Raw genomic sequence first — 19,648 nt, 5'->3', positions numbered from 1 at the left:
GAGCATTTTGTTGTATGTTGCTCCTGACACAGGGATTTGTACTGTCCAGGTGATCTAAGGCTGCATGGAGAGCCAGTGAGATCATGTCCACCATAGATCTACTGTGGTGATTGGCAAATTACAGTGGGCCTATGTCCTTGCTGAGGCAGGAGTTGGTTCTAGCCATAACCAACCTCTCAAAGCAATTCAGAACTGTAGATGTGAGTGCTACTAGACGATAGTTGTTAAGACACCTCACCCTGCTCTCCTTGGGCACTGGTATAATTGTTGCCCTTTCAAAGCAGTGGAGAGAGTGAGCAATATCAAGTTCCTGGTAGTAATGAAAGATTGAAATATCTTTAAACATCCTTGCCAACTGGTTGACATGGGTTTTCAGAGCCTCACCAGGTACTCCATCAGGACCAGTCTGCTTGCAAGGGTTCACCCTCGTGAAACTAGCCTGATGTCAGCCTCTGAGACAGAGATCACAGAGTCATTGGGTGCTGCAGGGACCTTCACAGCTGTAGTTTTATTTTCTCGTAAACCGAGCATAAAAGGCATTAAGGTCATCTGAGAGCCAGACGTCACTGCCATTCATGGTGTTTGGTTTCACTTCGTAGGAAGTAATAGCCTGCAAACCCTGCCAGAGCTGACATGCATCCAACATTGCCTACAACCTCACTTGGAACTTAAGAAAGTTGGAAGAAGTTATGTTAAATCCTTGGTGATTAGAATTAAGGGGAATCCCAAAGTATATGTCATGAGCAAGAGCATAACCAGTGAGAGAGGAGGGTACATGTACTTAGAGGCAGAAAGTGTGGGTGAGATCGTAAGTGACTACTTTGTAAGGTATGTACTGATGAGTTGGACATAGAGTTAGTGAGATCAGAGTGGAACATTCTAGTGTATTTTGATATTAGTACAAAAGGAAGTGTTAGGTCTGTTGAAAAAACATTAGGTAATAAGTCCCCAGAGCCCAAAGGATTCCCAAGTTATTCAGAGAGGTAAGAGATGAGTTTGCTGGGCCTTAACCAAGATCGTTGCATCTTTGCTAGCCACAGGTGTGGTGCCAAAGGACTAACAGGCAATTAATGTTGTTGCTTTGTTCATAAGTAGTGATAATCCCGGAAATTATAGACCTGCAAGTCTCAATCAGTAATACAGAAAAGAATGGAGTGGATTCTGAGAGATAGCATTTATTAGCACTTGGGAGAGTCAATGTCTATTTTGGGACATAGCATGGCTTTGTACAGGATTAGACTGATCTGATTGAGTTTCTTATTATGCAAGAGCTGGAATCTGATAAACATCTGACACCTGATCATTGAACTCTCTTCCAGGAAAGGTGGGACCTGAACAGAAGAAACTGGTGAGGCCGCACCTGGAGTACTGTGTGCAGTTCTGGTCTTCGTACTTGAGGAAGGATATACTGGCTTTGGAGGCAGTGCAGAGAAGGTTCACCAAGTTGATTCCAGGGATGAAGGGGTTAACCTATGAGGAGAGATTGAGTCCCCTGGGACTATACTCTCTGGAGTTCAGAAGAATGAGAGGGGAAGTTATTGAAACATATAAAATTTTGAAAGGGATAGATAAGATAGAAGTAGTAAAGTTGTTTCCATTGGTAGGTGAGACTAGAACCAGGGGACATTCCCTCAAGATTCAGGGGAGAAGATTTAAGATGGAGACGAGGAGAAACTGTTTTTCCCAGAGAGTGGTGAATCTGTGGAATTCTCTGCCCAGGGAAGCAGTTGAGGCTTCTTCACTAGATATATTTAAGAAGCAGTTAGATAGGTTTTTACATAGTAAGGGAATTAAGGATTAATGGGAAAAGGCAGGTTGATGGAGCTGAGTTTACAGACAGATCAGCCATGATCTTATTGAATGGTGGGGCAGGCTCGATGGGCCAGATGGGCCTACTCCTGCTCCTATTTCATATGTTCTTATGTTCTTAAACTGTCTTAGTGAGAAGGTTTGCTGATGTTGCATTGTGGGTTTAAACTAGAGTTGCAGGGGTATGGGAGCCAGAGTAGCAGAACAGTTAGTGGAGAAGTTGTGGAGACAGATGTTGGTAAGACCTTAGACAAAGTCAGGAATCAAAAGATTAAGCATGATAAAATGAGTGTTCTGAGCTGTGTATAATTTCAATGCAAGTAGTATCATAGGAGAGGCAGATGACCACCCAACAGTCCTAGGGATGTAGAGGAACAAATTTGTAGAGGGATCACAGACAGTTGCAGGAAACATGAGATTTTTATAATAGGTGATTATAACTTCCACATTTTGACTGGAACTCCTATACTGTAGATGGAACAGAGTTTGTTAAATGTGCTCAGGAAAGTTTCCTTAATCAGTATATAGAAGTCCAAATGAGAGAGCATGCATAACTGGATCTGCTATTACAGAATGAGACTGGGCAGGTGACAGAAGTTTGTGCAGGGAAGCACTCTGCATCTACTGACCACAGTACTATTACTTTAAAAAATGTGTAACATACTGTCAGGTTTCACTGCTAATGAAACGAGTGGCCTCTCTGTAATGTTTCACTGCTAATGTAATGGTTTCTCTGTAGCAGCAGTGTCTGGGTTTTGACTAGAGATAACAGGGCTTTGGAATGTGGAGCTATCTAATGCTCTTTCTTGCGGGTCTGGAGAGGGATTTTCACAATCCTTTGTCAGCGAGTGAGGGAGAAGGAAGACATGTGTGGAGAGAGCTGGTAGACCACCAGATGGAGTGGACTGGGAGTGAGGGACAGAAACGCTCAGAGGAGGTTGATGAATGGGCGTATCAGTGAGATCCTATGTGCACTTTTGACTTTTTCCTTAAAATGGGCTCTTTTTCTTTTTATTCTCTTTACTAACCCTATATTCAGATTACGATTTATAAAATTCAATCACTTAATTGCATTTGGTGTACTGTCTGATATCTTGCAGTGCAGATTTGTAAGCGGGCAGTATCCACACAAATGGGATTTCTCAGTTTGGCAGGGCCAGAAGCTGTCTTCCCCTAGATGAACACGTGCTGGCCAAGCCTGAGGGTTACATATGCAAAAAGATAGATTGGTCCATGGGTTGAGACTCTAAATTGGAGGAAGGCAAATTCTGCTGATAGCAGAAATGATCTGGCAAGTGTGGATTGGGGCAGCCTGTTTCCTCGAAGAGGAGAAATTGGTAAGTGGGAGGCCTTAAAAAATGAAGTTCTGAGAGTACAGAACTTGTATGTGCCTGTCAGAATAAAAGGTAAGGATAACAAATGTAGGGAACTTTGGTTTTCAAGAGATATTGAGGCCCTGATTAAGAGCAAAAAGGAGGAATGTAGCAGATATAGGCAAGTAAGAACAAAAGAAATGCTTCTAGAGTATGAGAAATGCAAAAGATTATTTAAGAAAGAAATAAGAAGAGCTTAAAAAAAAGGCATGAAGTTGCCCTAGCAGACAAGGTGAAGGAGAGTTCTTAGGGATTCTACATGTTAAGAGCAAAGGGATCATGGGACAAAATCAGTCCTCTGGAAGTTCAGAACGGTGATCCATGTGTGGAGCTGAAACAGATGGAGGGGATCTTAAATAATATTTACTCAGGAGACCAACACAGAATCTATAGAAATGAGGCAAAGCAACATCAGCTTCATGTATGGGTTACCGAGGAGCAGACGTTTGCTGTCCTGAGGCAATTTCAGGGTGGTTAAATCCCCAGGGCCTGTCAAGGTGTTTCCTTCAGACCCTACAGGAGGCAAGTGCAGAAATTTCCGGGGCCCTAGCAAAGATGTTGATATCATCTTTAGAAATTGGAGGATTGGAGGATAGCCAATGTTGTTCCACTGTTCAAGAGAGGCTCTAAGCATAAACCAGGAAATTATAGGTTGGTAAATCTGAGATTAGTTGTGGGAAGTTATTGGAAGGTATTCTAAGGGGCAGGATATATAAGTCTTTGGATAAACATGGACTAATTAAGGATGTCTTCATGCATGATAGATCATGTCTAACCAATGTTAAGAGTTTTTTGAGGAAGTTACCAGGTAAAAGAATGAAGGCAAGACAGTGGATGTTGTCTATATGGACTTTCGCAAGGCACTTGACAAGGTCCCACATGGGAGGTAGGTCAAAAAGACTCCATTGCTTGGCATTCAAGATGAGGTAGTAAGTTGGATTAGATATTGAACTTCAACATCAGATGTTGAAGTTGTATAAGTCGTTGGTGAAGCCTAATTTGGAATATTGTGTACAGTTTTGTTCAGCTACCTAAAGAAAAGATGTAAATAAAGTTGAAAGAGAAAACTTACAAGGATGTTGCTGGGTCTGGAGGACCTGAGTTATAAGGAAAGGTTAAATATGTTAGTGTTTTATTCCCTAGAATGTAGAAGATCAATGGGAGATTTGATAGAGATGTACAAAATTACGAAGAGTATACTAGGCTGAAAGCAAGCAAGCTTTTTCCTACTGAGGATGTGTGAGACTACAACTAGAGGACATGGGTTAAGGGGTACAGGGGAAAAGTTTAAGGGGAACATGAGGGGAAACTTCTTCACTCAGAGGGTCATGAGATTGTGGAATAAGCTGCCAGCACAAGTGGTGGATACAAGCCCGATTTCAACATTTAAGAGAATTTTGGATAAGTACATACATGGATAGTAAGGGTATTGGGGAGGTCATGGTACTAGAGCAGGTCAACAGGAGTAGGCAGTTTAAATGTTTTTGGCATGGACTAGATGGGCTGAAGGCCTGTTTCTGGGCTGTACTTCTCCATGACTCTATGTGGGAGTTATTTAAAGGCCACATAATCAGAGTTCAGTACCAGCATGTTGCAGTAAGGAAGAAAGGGAAATGCAGCAAGATTTGGGAATCTTGGATGATGAAAGTTACAAATAATACAATATTCAAATAGCAATGCTGATCAAGGTGCTCACCAACATTGGTCCATTTGCTGTGTTTGGCCAATGACTTTTAAAACACCTCCTGTACATGTATTGATCCTACTTTCTTGCTGCACCTGCCCCAATGCATCAATCACTTTTACTGCTCCACCACCTCCATGAAGATGTTCCTACCCTAGGCCCTCTCACATTTTTTGCATCAGATATCTATGCCTTCTGATTTTTAGTTGCCCTTCCCTGAGGAAAAAAGATGTACATTCATGAATTTAGACACATCTATAAGGCCATCCAACAATCACCTAGCTAGGTCCTCAAGTCCTGGCAGCACCCTTGTTTAATGTTATCTTTCTGATAGCAGGGTGACCAAATCTGTACACAGTATTCGAAGAGTGGTCTCACCAATGTCTTGTACAACTGCAGCATAACGTCCTTACTCCTAAACACAGTGCGCTGATTGATGAAGGCCAGCATACCAACTGCCCTTCTCATTACCTTATATTCCTGTGATGTCGCTTTTGGAGAATTGTGTACATGAGTTCCTCTATTCGGCTGTGCCTCTATTCTACAATGTCTCTCAGCAATGCTCCCTTTAATTGGCAATAACCAGTCTGTGCAACAGTCCTGTGCTCTGCAACTTTTTGCCAGGGACAACAACGTGTGTGCACTGAGTACTTTCTTCAATCAAAGCAGAAGAAATAATTCAGTTCTAAAATCTGCAGACAAATCAGTACAAACTCATCCACATCAGAAAAAAGAAAAGGGAATGTGGTCGTGGGCGACTGTGAAATATACTTAACATGCAACAGACATAGAGGGTGACAACCTTTTGTGCGCAGCTTAAATTCCTTTGTGCACTCCTTGGAGTGAACATTGCTCCAGAGGGTCACTTAAGTTCTACCATGGTTTGGTTTTCCCACATGCAACTCTTCTTTTGCTAACTTTTTTGCCCACTTACCCAACTGATCAAGATCTCACTGTAATTTTTGATAAACTTCTGCACTTAACAAATTCATGTATTTTAGCATCAACTGCAAATTTACTAACTATGTTTAGTACCTTCTCAGTCAAATCAGTAATATAGGTGACAAAAAGCAGTCAGTTTAACCTGACACCTGAGGAACTTCACTAGTCACAGACCTCGAGTCCAAGAAACGAACCTTAATGAACATTCTGCTTTCTACCATCAAGCCATCAATCCAGTTAGCTACCTCTCCCTAAATCCCATGCAATCTAATCACTTACCCTAGCCTGATGTATGGGATTTCCCAGTAGCCACCCATTTTACTTCTGTCCATAGCCCTCTCTACTGTCATGATGATGCCACTCTCAGGTTGGAGGAGCAGCACCTCAAATTCCATGTAGATAGTCTCCAAACTGATGGCATGAACAATGATTTCTCTAACTTCTGGTAACTTCTCACCCCTCTCCTTCCACTCTTTTCCATTTCCTATTCTGTTTATCCTCTTATCCCTACCGTACCCTCTCCTCAACTGCCCATCAGCTCCCTCTGGTGCCCCTCTACTTTTGATTTCTTCAATGGTCTGATCTCCTCTCCAGCCCTCTTTCCTCTTTCAAGCCCTTTTACATCTTACGCAGCACCTCCCACCACCCACCCTCCTTCTGGTCACCTATCACCCTGTATCTTGTACTCCTTCCCCTGCTCCACACCTTCTTACTCTGGCTTCCTTCCTTTTCCTTTTGTCTAAATGAAGGGTCTCAGCCTGATATGTTGACTGTTTACTCCCCTCTACAAATTCAGCTTTTCTGCTACATGCCTTCTGCCCTCTGTGCATTGCTCTAACATGTGAAACATTGTCAAAGATGAAATATATTACAAATTAGGCAAAATGGAAAAAGGAAGCATAAAGAATCATGAAGTTTTAAGAGGAGCTCAAAAAAAGTACAATTGTTCCGAAGGGAAGATACTGTAGATATTTTTAGACTCTTTATCTATTAATCACGTATCCATCAAAATGCATCATATGCACCAACAGGCAAGACAGTTTGAGGTTGTGTTGTGGGCAGCCGGCAAATGTCAGCATACATTCTGCTGCCAACAACTTGCCCAGAATGTTCAGCAGAATAGCACAGAGTTAACATAAAACAAACAACAAAAACAAAACAAATCCTTTACCCACAACCCTAACCCCCATCCACACACACAGATGGGCCTCCAACCCAAGTACAGGCCACCTTCTGGCCTCCAATCCCCAAGCCGAGCTTCTGGCCTCCCAAGTTATGGCTCTGAACTTGTAGACATTCGGCCTCTGACCACTGGACTCGCTGACCGAGGGGCTTCAACCTTTGGCTTTCCAAATAGCTGCTGTGCGGTGGGAGAGCAGATGCATAAGTAGATTATGGAAAGGTACAGAAACAACAGGGTTGTCGAGGCATGGATTTTAACTCCACCAGTACTGATTGAAAATTCTTTAGAACATGAAGCTTTGATAGAGTGGCATGTCTTCTGTGCATCCAAGAGAGGTTCTTGTTGAAATTCCATCTAGAGGAGAAAACATATTCAATCTAGTTTAGGGAAATAAGCCAGGCAAGGTGGCAGACCTGATAATTGGTGAATATTTTGTAAATACTGTAGTGACCACAACTCATTATGTTTTAAGATAAATATGAGTAAGCATAAAATTGGATCCTGTGACAAGGCACTAAAATTGGGCGAGGGCGAATTAAGATGAGATAATACAGGAGCTAAAGGGTGCTGCTTAGGAGCAACTGCTAATGGACGAGTTAACAACCTACATGTGAAAATTGTTTAAAGACCAGCTGATCTAAGTTCAGGATCAGTATGTTCTGATAAGGAGAAAAGACAAGACTAGCACTGTAAGGACCATAGATGAACTGAGATGTCCTAAGTATAGTTAGGAAGAAAAAGGAAGCTAAAAATCAGATTGAGCACTTGTGGAACATGAAGAGAGTGAAAAGAGAATTCTGTTCTGTCTTCCAGTTCTCCTGAGACTCTTCTTCCAGGCTAACTGAACATTGCTTCCTAGACATTAAGTGAACTTATTTCATCCTCTTGACTAGCTGTTCCAAATCTCCTGTCAATCATGGTTCCTTCACCCTACTATCCTCTCCCTGCCTCAGTGGGTCAATCCTATCCAGAAACCTGTGCATGCTGCCTAAACAACTTCCAGATTTCCTTTGTGCATTTCCTTAAGTACATCCCGAATTATGATCCCAGTTTCCTACTTAATAGCATCATAATTTCTCCTCCCCCGATTAAATATTTTCCCAATCATCTCCTCCTATTGCTCTCCGATGCTATGATAAAGGTCAGGGAGTTGTGGTCACTGTCTCCAAAATGTTCACCCACTGAGGGATCTATCATCAAACTGGGTTCATTGCCTAGTTCTGGATACAGCAAGGCCTGTCCTCTAGCGAGCTGTCTGCATCTTGTATTAGGAATCCTTCCTGGATTCACCTAACAACTCACCTAACCCCATCTGAACCTTTTATATGGAGGAGGTGCCGATCAATATAGGCACATTGAAGTCATCCATAAAAGCAAGTTTGTTATTTTTTTTTCAACTTTCCAAAGTCTGTTTCCTGATCTGCCCCTCAGTGTGTCCTTTGCTATTGGAGGCTCTATAGGAGTACTTCTAATAGAGTGATTGTTCCCTACACAGCTATTTCCACCCAAACTGTCTCAGCAGACAATCGCTCTATGACATCTTCCCTTTCTATATCTGTGAAACCATTGCTCATTAGCAAGGTTAACTCAACCTCTTTGCTCCTTCACTGTCCCTTTTGAAATGTCTAAACCCCAGAACATCCAGCAGCCATTCCTGCCCTTGCGATAGCCAAAGTTCAAAGTAAATTTATTATCGAAGTACTATATACTACCCTGAGGTTTATTTTCATCTGGGCATTCATAATAAATAGAAAGAAACACAACAGACTCAATGCAAAACCACATGCGGTAGAGACAGACAAACAACCAATGTGCAAAAGACAACAAACTGTGCAAATGCAAAAACAAAATGAAAATATATAGAAATAAACTGAGCAATATGTATCAAGAATATAAATTATAGTCATTAAAAGTGAGTCAATAGATTGTAGAATCATTTCATTGTTGCTGTGAGTGAAGTTATCCCATCTGATTCAAGAGCCTAATGGTTGAAGAGTAGTGATTGTTTCTGAACATGGTGGTGTGGGACTTGAGGCTCCTGTACTTCCTTCTTAATGGCAGCAGTGAAAGTAGAGCATGGCCTGGATGGTGGGGGTCCTTGATGCTGTATGCTTCTCTTCTTTCCAGTGACAGCGCTTCTGGTAAGTGTGAGTGTGTGTGTGCGTGCGCGCGAGATAGAGAGACAAATAAACACTGGGCTTTTCCTGTGATGGAGTGTGCTGTACCCACTGCTTTTCAGTTTTTTTCTGTTCAAGGGCATTGATGTCCCCATACCAGTCAGTACAGTCCCCACCACACATTTATAGAAGTTTGTCAAAGTTTTATATGATATTCCAAATCTGCGCAAACATCTCAGAAAGTAGAGACACTGCCTTGCCTTCTTTGTAATGGCAGTTACACGCTGGACTCAGGTCTGATCCTCTGCAATGATAATTCAGACAAATTTAGTCGCTGACTGTTTCCACCGCTGATGCCCTGCTGAAGACTGGCTCATGGACCTCTGGTTTACTCCTTCAGTAGTCAATACTCAGCACTTTGGTTTTGCTGACATCGTGTGAGAGATTTTATATGCTGATTTGTCATCACCTTTGATTCGGCCCACAACAGTGGTGTCATCAGCAAACTTAAGTATGGCACAGGAACTGTACTTAGCCTCACAGTCGTACGTATTAAGTGTGTAGAGCAGGGGGCTAGGCACACAGCCATATGGTGCACCGATGCTGATGGTGATTGTGGATGAGAAGTTGTTACCAATCCAAATGGACTGGGTCTAAAAGTGAGGAAATCGAGGATCCATTTGCACTTGGAGACATTGAGGCCTAGGTCTTGGAGTTTTTTAATTAGTTTCTCCTCTGACCACTCTCATTAAAAGGGCATTTTCACTCACAGAACTTCCGCTCACTGGGTGTTTTATTGTTTCTTACACCATTTTCTGTAAACTCTGGAGACTGTTGTGAAAATTCCAGGAGGTTGATACTGAAGCCACCACCTTCGGCACCAGCAATGTCAGTTAGAACACATTTCTTCCCCATTCCAATGTTTGATCTAAACATCAACTGAATTGCTTGACCACGTCTATATGCTTTTATGCACTGAGTTGCTGCCACATAATTGGCTGATATTTGCATTTGCAAGCAGGTGTACCTAATAAAGTGGCCAGTGAATGTACCTCTCTGTATCTCTGCCAGTCATCAGCATGGACCAACTGGACTATCCAGTGCAATACTGATCTATGTTCTATGAAAAGTCATATAGCAGGGTAACTGTCCCTCCGGATCAACTTATCCATTTTGAACAAGTTGACTACCCAAGTGAATCCCATTTGCCAGTGCATGGCCCATATCACTCCAAAATCCTACCTATCCATATCCCTGTCTAAATGTCTTTCAAGTGTTTTTATTGTATTTGTGACTACTAGTTCTAATGGCAGTTTGTTCCACATATCCGTCATCCTCTGTGAAAAAGTTTCTTTGCAGATTCCCTTTAAAATCTTTCCCCTCTTGTCTTAAGTCTATGTCCTAATAATGTAAGGGTGAAGTAGCTGAAAACACACAGGGCCTTTAACGGCTACAGGGAAAGCAAGAATAAATGCAAAGAGGGAATCAAGAGAGCCAAAACAGGCCGTCAAATATCCATGGTTAGTAGATTTAAGGGAAGCCCTAAGGTGTTTTTAAAACAAGTTTTAAAAAGTGGGCGTCTTGGAAGAGGGTATGCCTACTCAAGGACAAGGAGCAAATTTATTCTTGCAGCCAAAGAAGATGGGTTAGTTAATAAGCTAGTACTTTGTATCAGTATTTAATAAGAAGGCCATGGAGAATAGTGAGATCAATGTGAACCTATACCCCTCCAGAGATTAATTTGATCCAATTGCCCGTACTTGGCTCATCCCTCCTCCTCTTTCCAGTCTAGGGCCTCAATATCCCTCAGACTTTTATACTCCTACTAGCCTTGCCCTTCACTTGCAAAAGAACATGCAGAATTCAAGCTCTCATTCTCTTTAACAACAGCTTCTTGCCTTTGTCTACAAACAACCTACTCCAATGAGGTAAGCTCCTACCTTATAGTCAAAATTTGCCTTGTTCCAAGTTAGAATTAGAACCTATGGACCAGTTCTACCCCTTTCCATAACTATTTTAAAACAAATAGAATTCTGGTCAATGATCTTGAAATGCCCCCTCTGTTAAGTCAATCACTTATCCCACTCTAAAACCCAAGAGTACGTAGAGCCCCCTATATATTGTCCAAGGAATCTTTCCTGAATGCACTGAACAAATTTCACCCATCTAAACCCTTAACACAATGGCAGTTCAAGTCTATGTTAGAAAAGTCAAAATCCCCTGCTATGACAAACCTTTACAGCTTACAACTTCTTCCAACTCTGCACAATTTTGCTTCATACTCAAATTCCCATCGATTATTTGAGGGTTTCTAGTACAATCCTGACAAACCTGAAAAAACTTTTCTTTAATAACTATTCAGTAATGTCATCTTGACCGCTGCTGTGACAGAAAAGCATAAGTCAAAGCAGCAGAATTGGGCATTCAGCCATTATCTACTCCTCTCTGCCATTCTATTATGGCAGATTTATTTTCCCTCTCAACCCCATTCTCTCGCCTTCTCTCTGTAATCTTTATCACTCTTTCTAATCAAGAATCTATGAACCTCTGCTTTAAATATACTCAATGACTTGGCCTCCACTGCTCCTCATCCAGTGATAAGGGAGCTAGATTGAGTTGCCTGGGACTGTACTCACTGGAATTCAGAAGGATGAGAGGAGATCTTATAGAAACATATAACATTATGAAAAGGATAGATTAGACAGAGGCAGGAAAGCTGTTTCCAAAGACATAAGACTAGAACTAGGAGACATAGCCTCACGATTCAGGACGGAGATGAGGAGGAACGGCCTTTCCCAGAGGGTGGTGAATCTGTGGAATTCCGTGCCCGTGAAGCAGTGGAGGCTACCTCAATAAATATATTTAAGAGAAGGTTGAATAGATTTTTTCATAGGAGGGAACTAAGAGTTATGGGGGAAAGGCAGGTAGGTGGAGATGAGTCCATGGCCAGATCAGCCATGATTTTATTGACTGGTAGAGCAGGCTCGACGAGCCGGGTGGCCTACTCCTGCTCTCATTTCTTATAAAAACAGAAACTGCAAGAGGCACTCAGAAAGTCAAGCAGCATGTGTGTAAAGAGTAGTGAGTAAACGTTTCACACTAGAAAATACGGGCGCTCTCCGACATTGCTCAATGCTTCCAACATATTCTGTTTTTATTTCAGTTTTACAGCACCTGCAACTCTTCTATTAAGTTAATTAAACGTGTCCGCAGTGTGACTGCAGACTCCCCATGCTGAGGCTGCGCAGGAATGAATTACCTCCAAGGAAGCGTCGTTGTGGTCGTGGGCTGAGACGGAGCAGGGGGGTTCGTGATTTGCTGGGGGATTGGACGTCGGGCAGAACTGCACCCGCGCTGAAATGGGACGTTTCACATCCTGATAGCCCCGTGTTGTGAGGCTGGTTGATTTGCTCGTTTCCCGCGGAGTTGATCTGCCATCACCAGTGGAACGGTGAGAATTACCGAGCGTGGGCAACCATCTCGGTGACAGACTGGATCTGGGTTTCTGTGACGGGGGAGACGATGATTGGCTCATTGATTTGATTGACAGCCGGTGTATTGCCTCCCTTGTATTATTTTACTCCTCAGTGTTCAGCGACTGACTGACGTCACTTTCATTCGCATTGAACTCCAGGCACTGCTGATTTTCACCCATTCGCTTGTTATTTTAATGTCTGTTTTGTAGATTATTGCGTCGAGTAACACTGCTTTCATTGTCAGTTTTCCTTGTGAGATACGTGTAAGTGACAAATAATTGTAGTTCGAGCACAGCTATAATTGCACGATCTCAGGGTCACATCCTATCGGTTAAATTAACTCTCCTTTATCGCAGTAAACTGCTGCCTCTTACCAGATTAACATATGCCTCCCATCCTGTTAACATCAGCTAATAATGAAAGATGGCTTCTGGAATTCCCTGCTCAGGTTTATCATTTACTGTTGTCTCTGAAATGGGAAAGAATACCCAGATGAACCCTCGACATTAATGAATTACATTTTTGAAACACACCAATCTTTCAACTAACATCAAAACATAAACATAAAAAGTAACTAGCATTTGTCACAATACTCGAATTATGATATTATTTACAAACAAGCTGCTGATTCTCTTTATAAGGTTGTCTCTAGTGCAGTGCTTGCTCTATTTTCGTTTTGAAACTTCTTTTGTAGATTCATTTTGTCTTTCAACGATTTAACATAAATAGCTTCACAGCTGAGGTCAAAATTTTACTTGCACCATCAAAATGGCCCCTGGAATCACTGAGACTTTTCAGGTTGCTAGACGGTGTTCCTTATCAGAAAGTGTTCAGGCCCATGTAACATTCAATAATAGTTTTGCTATGCCACGAACTGAGTTGTCTTTGCCAGAGAATTAATGTCTGGCTTGATGACCTTCCTGTTGAAATAAAGAAAGTTCAGATCAATTTTGATAAGGAGTGACTGACTTGAAATCTTATCATGAAGAGAAAATCTGCAGATGCTGGAAATCCAAGCCACACACACAAAATGCTGGAGGAACTCAGCAGGCCTGCTGAAGGGTCTCAGCCCAGAACATAGAAATCTAAAGCACAATACAGGCCCTTCGGCTGCAATATTGTGCCAACTGTGTAACCACCTCTAGAAATTGCCTAGAATTAACCTACTGCATAGCATTCTCTTTTTCTAAGCTCCATGTACCTACCTAAGAGTCTCTTAAAAGACCCTATCGTATCTAACTCCACCACCGTCACTGGCAGTGCGTTCCACACACTCACCACTCTCTGCGTAAAAGACATACCCCTGACATTCCCTCTACCTACTTGCAAGCACCTTAAAACTATGCACCCTTGTGTCAGCCATCTCAGCCCTGGGGAAAAGCCTCTGACTATCCACACGATCAATACCTCACATCACCTTACACAACTCTATCGTCACCTCTCATCCTCTGTCGCTCCAAGGAGAAAAGGCCAAGTTCACTCAACCTATTTTCATAAGGCACTCTCTCCAATCTAAGCAACGTCCCTATAAATCTCCTCTGTACTCTTTCTATAGTTTTCACATTCTTCCTGTAGCGAGATAACCAGAACTGAGCACCCTAACCAAGGTCTTATATAACTGTAACATTACCCCATGGCTCTTGAACTCTATCCCATGGTTGATGAATGCCAACATCCTATGTGCCTTCTTAACAATACTGTCAACCTGTGCAGCAGCTTTGGGTGTCCTACGGACATGGATCCCAAAATTTCACTGATTCTCCACACTGCCAAGAGTCTTACCATTAATATTACATTCTGGCTTCAAATTTGACCTTCAAAATGAACCACCACACTTATCTGGGTTGAACTCCATCTGCCACTTCTCAGCTCAGTTCTGCATCTTATCGATGTCGTGCTGTAACCTCCAGCAACCCTCCAGACTATCCACAACACCCCCAACCTTTGTGAAATCAGCAAACTTACTAACCCACCCTGCTACTTCTTCATCCAGATCATTTATAAAAATCAAAAAGAGGACGGGCACCAGAACTGATCCTTATGAAACACCACTGGTCTCCGACCATGCAGAATATGAACCATCTACAACCACACTTTGCCTTCCGTGGGCAAGCCAATTCTGAATCCACAAAGCAAGGTCTCCTTGGATCCCATGCCTCCTTATCTTCTGAATGAGCCTTGTATGGGGAACCTTATTATATGCCTTACTGAAATCCATATACACTACATCCACTGCTCTACCTTCATCAATGTGTTTTGTTACATCCTCAAAGAATTCAATCAGGCTAGTAAGGAACAACCTGCCCTTGACAAAGCCATGCTGACTATCCCTAATCAGATTATGTCTCACCAAATGCTCATAAATCCTGCCTCTCAGGATCTTCTCCAACAACTTGCCCACCACTGAAACGTCGACTGTTTACTCTTTTCCATAGATGCTGCCTAGCCTGCTGAGTTTCTCCAGCATTTTGTATGTGTGACCTGAAATCTTATTTTCTTTCTCTCAGTTTCTCTCTGCCATTTCAATGGAGGCTGGAAGCTTAGCCCATCCTGGGTTTGCAGACTGTCTGCATGCTTGGATGGGAGGGAGAGTTGTTGCTTTTGTCCCGCTGAGCGCTCTGAGTATGATGCTCTGTTGGCGGGTGGCACTTGTGAGCTGTCCCCAGCACATCATTAGGTTGTGAGCAAGTAATACATTTCACTGTACATTTTGGTGTACGTGCGATAAATAGATGGACCAGAATCTGAATATTGCAAACCAGTTAGCTGCAGTATTTTAATGTCAGATTGCCAGCATCTGTGCAGTTTTTGTTTTGCTTCATTGAGACATCTTCAGATTTGAAACAAAAAATGATGAACATATGTTTGTTCTGAATTTGTATCCTATGCTTCTCCAGGTGTTCGAAGGGAAAGAAATTGCCAACAAGGACGTTGAAGCCGAGCACCATGACAGGAGTAATAGTCACTCAAATTATCAGGACCTGAACATAATCATTGTAATCAGTGAAGATGAAGATGTGTGAAAAAACACCAGTGGGTCTGGAAAGACATCAGACATATCCTGCTGAATGAGAGAGAAGCACACTAAAGTCTCTGGAAATGCATTAACTATTTGTAAAGCCTGAACAAGCATCACAATATTTAAAGTGTGGAGAAACTGTTGTATGTGTGGATGAGATTTTAACCAAACCAGAGGAATGCAAGGACATCCTCACCATGGAGAAGCCATACAAATGTGAGGACTGCGGGAAGGAATTCAATTATCCATCCTTACTGGACGCTCACCGCCGCACTCATACTGGGGAGAGGCCATTTACTTGTTCTGTGTGTGGGAAGGGATTCACACAATCGTGCACACTCCAAACACACCAGCGGGTTCACAGTGATGAGAAACCCTTCAGCTGCTCTCAGTGTGGGAAGGGATTTAGATGTTCGTCCAACCTTATCCAGCACCAGCGAGTTCACACCGGGGAGAAACCCTTCACTTGCTCAGTTTGTGCAAGGGGTTTCAGTCAGTCCACCACTCTGCTGACACATCAGCGAGGTGTTCACACTGGTGAAAGGCCATTCATTTGTTCCATGTGTGGGAAGGGATTCACCAATTCGTCCCATCTGCTGAAACACCTGCGAGTTCACACCGGAGAGAGACCATTCACCTGCTCCGTCTGTGAGAAGGGCTTTACACACTCATCCACCCTACTGATACACCAGCGAGTTCACAATGGAGAGAGGCCATTTACCTGCTCTGTGTGCGGGAAAGGATTCACTCACTCGTCCAACCTGCTGACACATCAGCGAGTACACACTGGGGAGAAGCCGTACACATGTTCTTTGTGTAGCAAGGCATTCACCCGTTCATCTCACCTCATGAGACATCAACAAGTTCATGAGTAACTTAGAGTTTGGATTCTGTTGTTATTACAGCGGTTAATTGTGTCCAAAGCTGAACATGTTACAATTGACATTCTTTTCTGTTGTCAAAGCTGCAGTGTCCTTTATTTTCCACTGTTGGTGATTGTTTTCTTTCAGATTTAAGGTACATTTATGATCAAAGTACATAGACTACCCTGAAATTCATTTCTTTGCAGGCATTCACGATGAATGTAAAGAAACACAATGGAATCAATAGGTGGAAAAACTACACACAAACAACCATTGTACAAAAGACAATAAATTGTGCAAATACAAAAAGAAAAAAACAAAATAGTAATAGAAAAATAAGTAATCATTGATATTAAGAACAAATTGTAGAGTCCTTCAGAGTGAAACCATAGGTTATGGAACGAGCTCAGTGTTGGGGTGAGTGAAGTTATCCACACTGGCTCAGAGTCCGATGGCTGAGGAGTAGAAACTGTTCTTGAATCTGGTGGTGTGAGGTCCTGAAGCTCTTGTACCTTTTTCCTGATGACAGCAGCAAAAAGAGAGTGTGGTCGAGATGGTGGGGGTCCTTGATGATGGATGCTGCTTTCCTGCAATAGCACTTGGTAGATGTGCTCAGTGGTGAGGTGATCTTTACCTATGATGGACTACTTTCTGTAGGATTTTTTTTGTTCAAGAAGATTGGTGTTTACATACCAGGTTGTGATGCAACCAATCAGTAAACTTGCTTCTGAGCTGCTTTGAAGTTTGTAAAGTTTTACATGACAAATCTTCACAAACTTCTGAGAAAGTAGAGCTGTTGCTTGTAATGGCAGTTATGTGCTGGATCCAGGACAATTGCCTGATATGGTACAACTGAGGAATTTAAGATTATTGACCTTTTCCATCTCTAATCCCCTGATGAGGACTGACTCATGGACCTCTGGTTTCCTCCTTCCATAGTCAATAATCAGTTTTTTGGTTTAGCTGATGTTGACTTTGATGTCAACTTGCTTACAGCAAATTATTTTCCATTAAAATTTCAACATTTTTCAGAAAGATTTCATTTATTAACATTCCAATTGAGAAAGTACTGGTTAAATCTTGCTGCTGATTACATACAAAGGAACTAGAATCTCTCATAAGAATAAAGTATAGGAATGGTGTATCAAGTACCTCCAAATGTTGTGCCTCATGGTTTGATGCATGAATATAAAATTGGAGGTGAGTCCAAATGAAAATATAGACAGGGCTGAATCCATCAGGATCTGTGGCAGCGTTTCTGTTGAATGAAATGGAAATGGTGTCTGTGACTGTAGGAATAGTTAATATCGGAACAGGTAAACTACTTGGAAATGTAACAGTAAAGAATCCCAAAAATATTATTAATACTATTAGTAAATCTATCATGGATCACAACAGAAAAGGTGATGGTTTACCAACATTATTGACTAGTGGAAATGCAGCAGATGTGACAATCATAGACTGAAGGCACTTTTAACAGAATGCTGTACTGTAGATTTATAACCGTAACTGAAATTAGGAAAGAGATAGCAAAACTAGATTGCGGGTTTGCTCTGGATGGGTGTGTGTTGTACCAAATCCTGTCAGGCCCCAATAAATACTGATGGAATGCCAATTTGACACAAATATATGGAGTCTGATCTTTAACACTTTAGGAAATGCATGGAATTATGTCAGAGAACAGTAGAGTGAGAATCACCATCAGGTAGCGGGTCAGAAAATCTCTTCAATCCTAAGACATACCACATTACTAGAGTGTTTTCTATGGACAACATCGCTTCTCAATAGCTACAGCACTGCCTTAGATAAACTAGTTTAAGTTATTTGATGCAATATTCTGTGTATATTGCAACTGAAAAATAACTTCAGTATTTCACATTTTTTAAAATATATTGTTAGAGATGATTATTGGTATCATTGAGCTGAAATTTATTATTTGACCATACATCAAATAAACCTCATTTTCTCAGTGATGACTGGGGTGAGATTTGGAGTAAAGGGTTGGCGTATAGGGATGGAGTTTACATCTGGCAAGTCAGAGTGGGGTGAGGTTAGGTTGGGTTGGGTTGAGCTCCATTGAGTTGGGCCCAATGTCCATTATTATATGGAGCTGGTTTCTGTTTCGTAGTCAAGAGAAAATCTGCAGATGCTGGAAATCAAGGAGATATACATAAAATGCTGGAGGAACTCAGCAGGCCAGGCAGCATCTATGGAAAAGAGTAAACAGTCAATGTTTCAGGCCGGGACCCTTCGTCAGGACTGTGTTCTGTTTTATAGTGTTTTGAAGTGTATTTACATAAAGCTTGATATAGTATTGCAATTACTTTCAAGTCTGCAGTTTCTCTGGGATTATGTTGGGCTGGTATTTATAGGACAGAGATTAGTATAGATCAGAGTCACAATGGTACACAGCTTGTAAATGGGCTCTATGGCCCAGCTTGTCCATGCTAACCACTACAGACTTGAGCTCGTCCCATTTGCCTACACTTAGCTCATTACTTAACCTTTCCTATCCATGCAACTGTACAAGTCAATTGTACCCACATCTGACTTCCTCTGTTAGCACCCTCCACACACTGTCCAACCTCTGCTTGGAGACAGTTACCAGTTACCCTATGGCTTCCCTTTAAACTGTTCCTCATGCACTTTAAAAATATAACTGCTAGTTTTAGACTCCCTCAAAGTCAAAGCAAAATTTATTATCAAAATATATACATGTCACCACATAGGCATGTCTTCTTCTGTGGGCATACTAGCAAATCTATAGAACAGTAACTGTAAATAGGATCTATGGACAACAAACTGTGCAAATACAGATAAAAATAAATAGCAATAAACAACAAGCATACAATACCAAGATAAAAAGGTCCTTAAATGAGTGTAGTTATCCCCTTTTGTTCAGGAGTCTGGTGGTTGAATGGTAGTAACTGTTCTTGAACCTGGTGGTGCGGATCCTGAGTCTCTTGTACCTTCTACCTGATGGCAACGGTGAGAAAAGAGCAGGGCCTGGGTGGTGAGAATCTTTGATAATGAATGCTGCTTTTCTACAGCAATGTTTCATGTCAATGTGTTCAATGATTGGGAGGGTTCTACCTGTGATATACTGGGCTGAATCCACTACGTTTTGTAGTCCTATTATGGAAAAAGACTGAACATTCATCTTACCTATGATCCTCATAATT

The 19,648-nt window shown here is 41.9% G+C and overlaps 1 protein-coding gene across 1 annotated transcript; it reads left to right on the top strand.

Annotated features, from left to right (window-relative positions):
• The first annotated feature begins 12,055 nt into the window (after positions 1-12,055).
• Positions 12,056-17,719, top strand: LOC132381820 (zinc finger protein 239-like). Its single transcript, XM_059951435.1, has 2 exons — positions 12,056-12,559; positions 15,482-17,719. Exon 2 carries the CDS (start codon positions 15,801-15,803, stop codon positions 16,476-16,478), a length of 678 nt encoding a protein of 225 aa, XP_059807418.1. The 5' UTR covers positions 12,056-12,559; positions 15,482-15,800; the 3' UTR covers positions 16,479-17,719.
• The last annotated feature ends 1,929 nt before the right edge of the window (positions 17,720-19,648 follow it).

Source organism: Hypanus sabinus, chromosome 26, assembly GCF_030144855.1.
Source record: "Hypanus sabinus isolate sHypSab1 chromosome 26, sHypSab1.hap1, whole genome shotgun sequence".
Lineage (NCBI taxonomy): Eukaryota > Metazoa > Chordata > Chondrichthyes > Myliobatiformes > Dasyatidae > Hypanus > Hypanus sabinus.
This window is presented reverse-complemented; position numbering and strand designations above follow the sequence as displayed.

Coding starts and splice junctions, on each gene's coding strand:
- LOC132381820 (XM_059951435.1), top strand. CDS start 15,801: ATGGAGAAGCCATACAAATGTGAGGACTGCGGGAAGGAATTCAATTAT.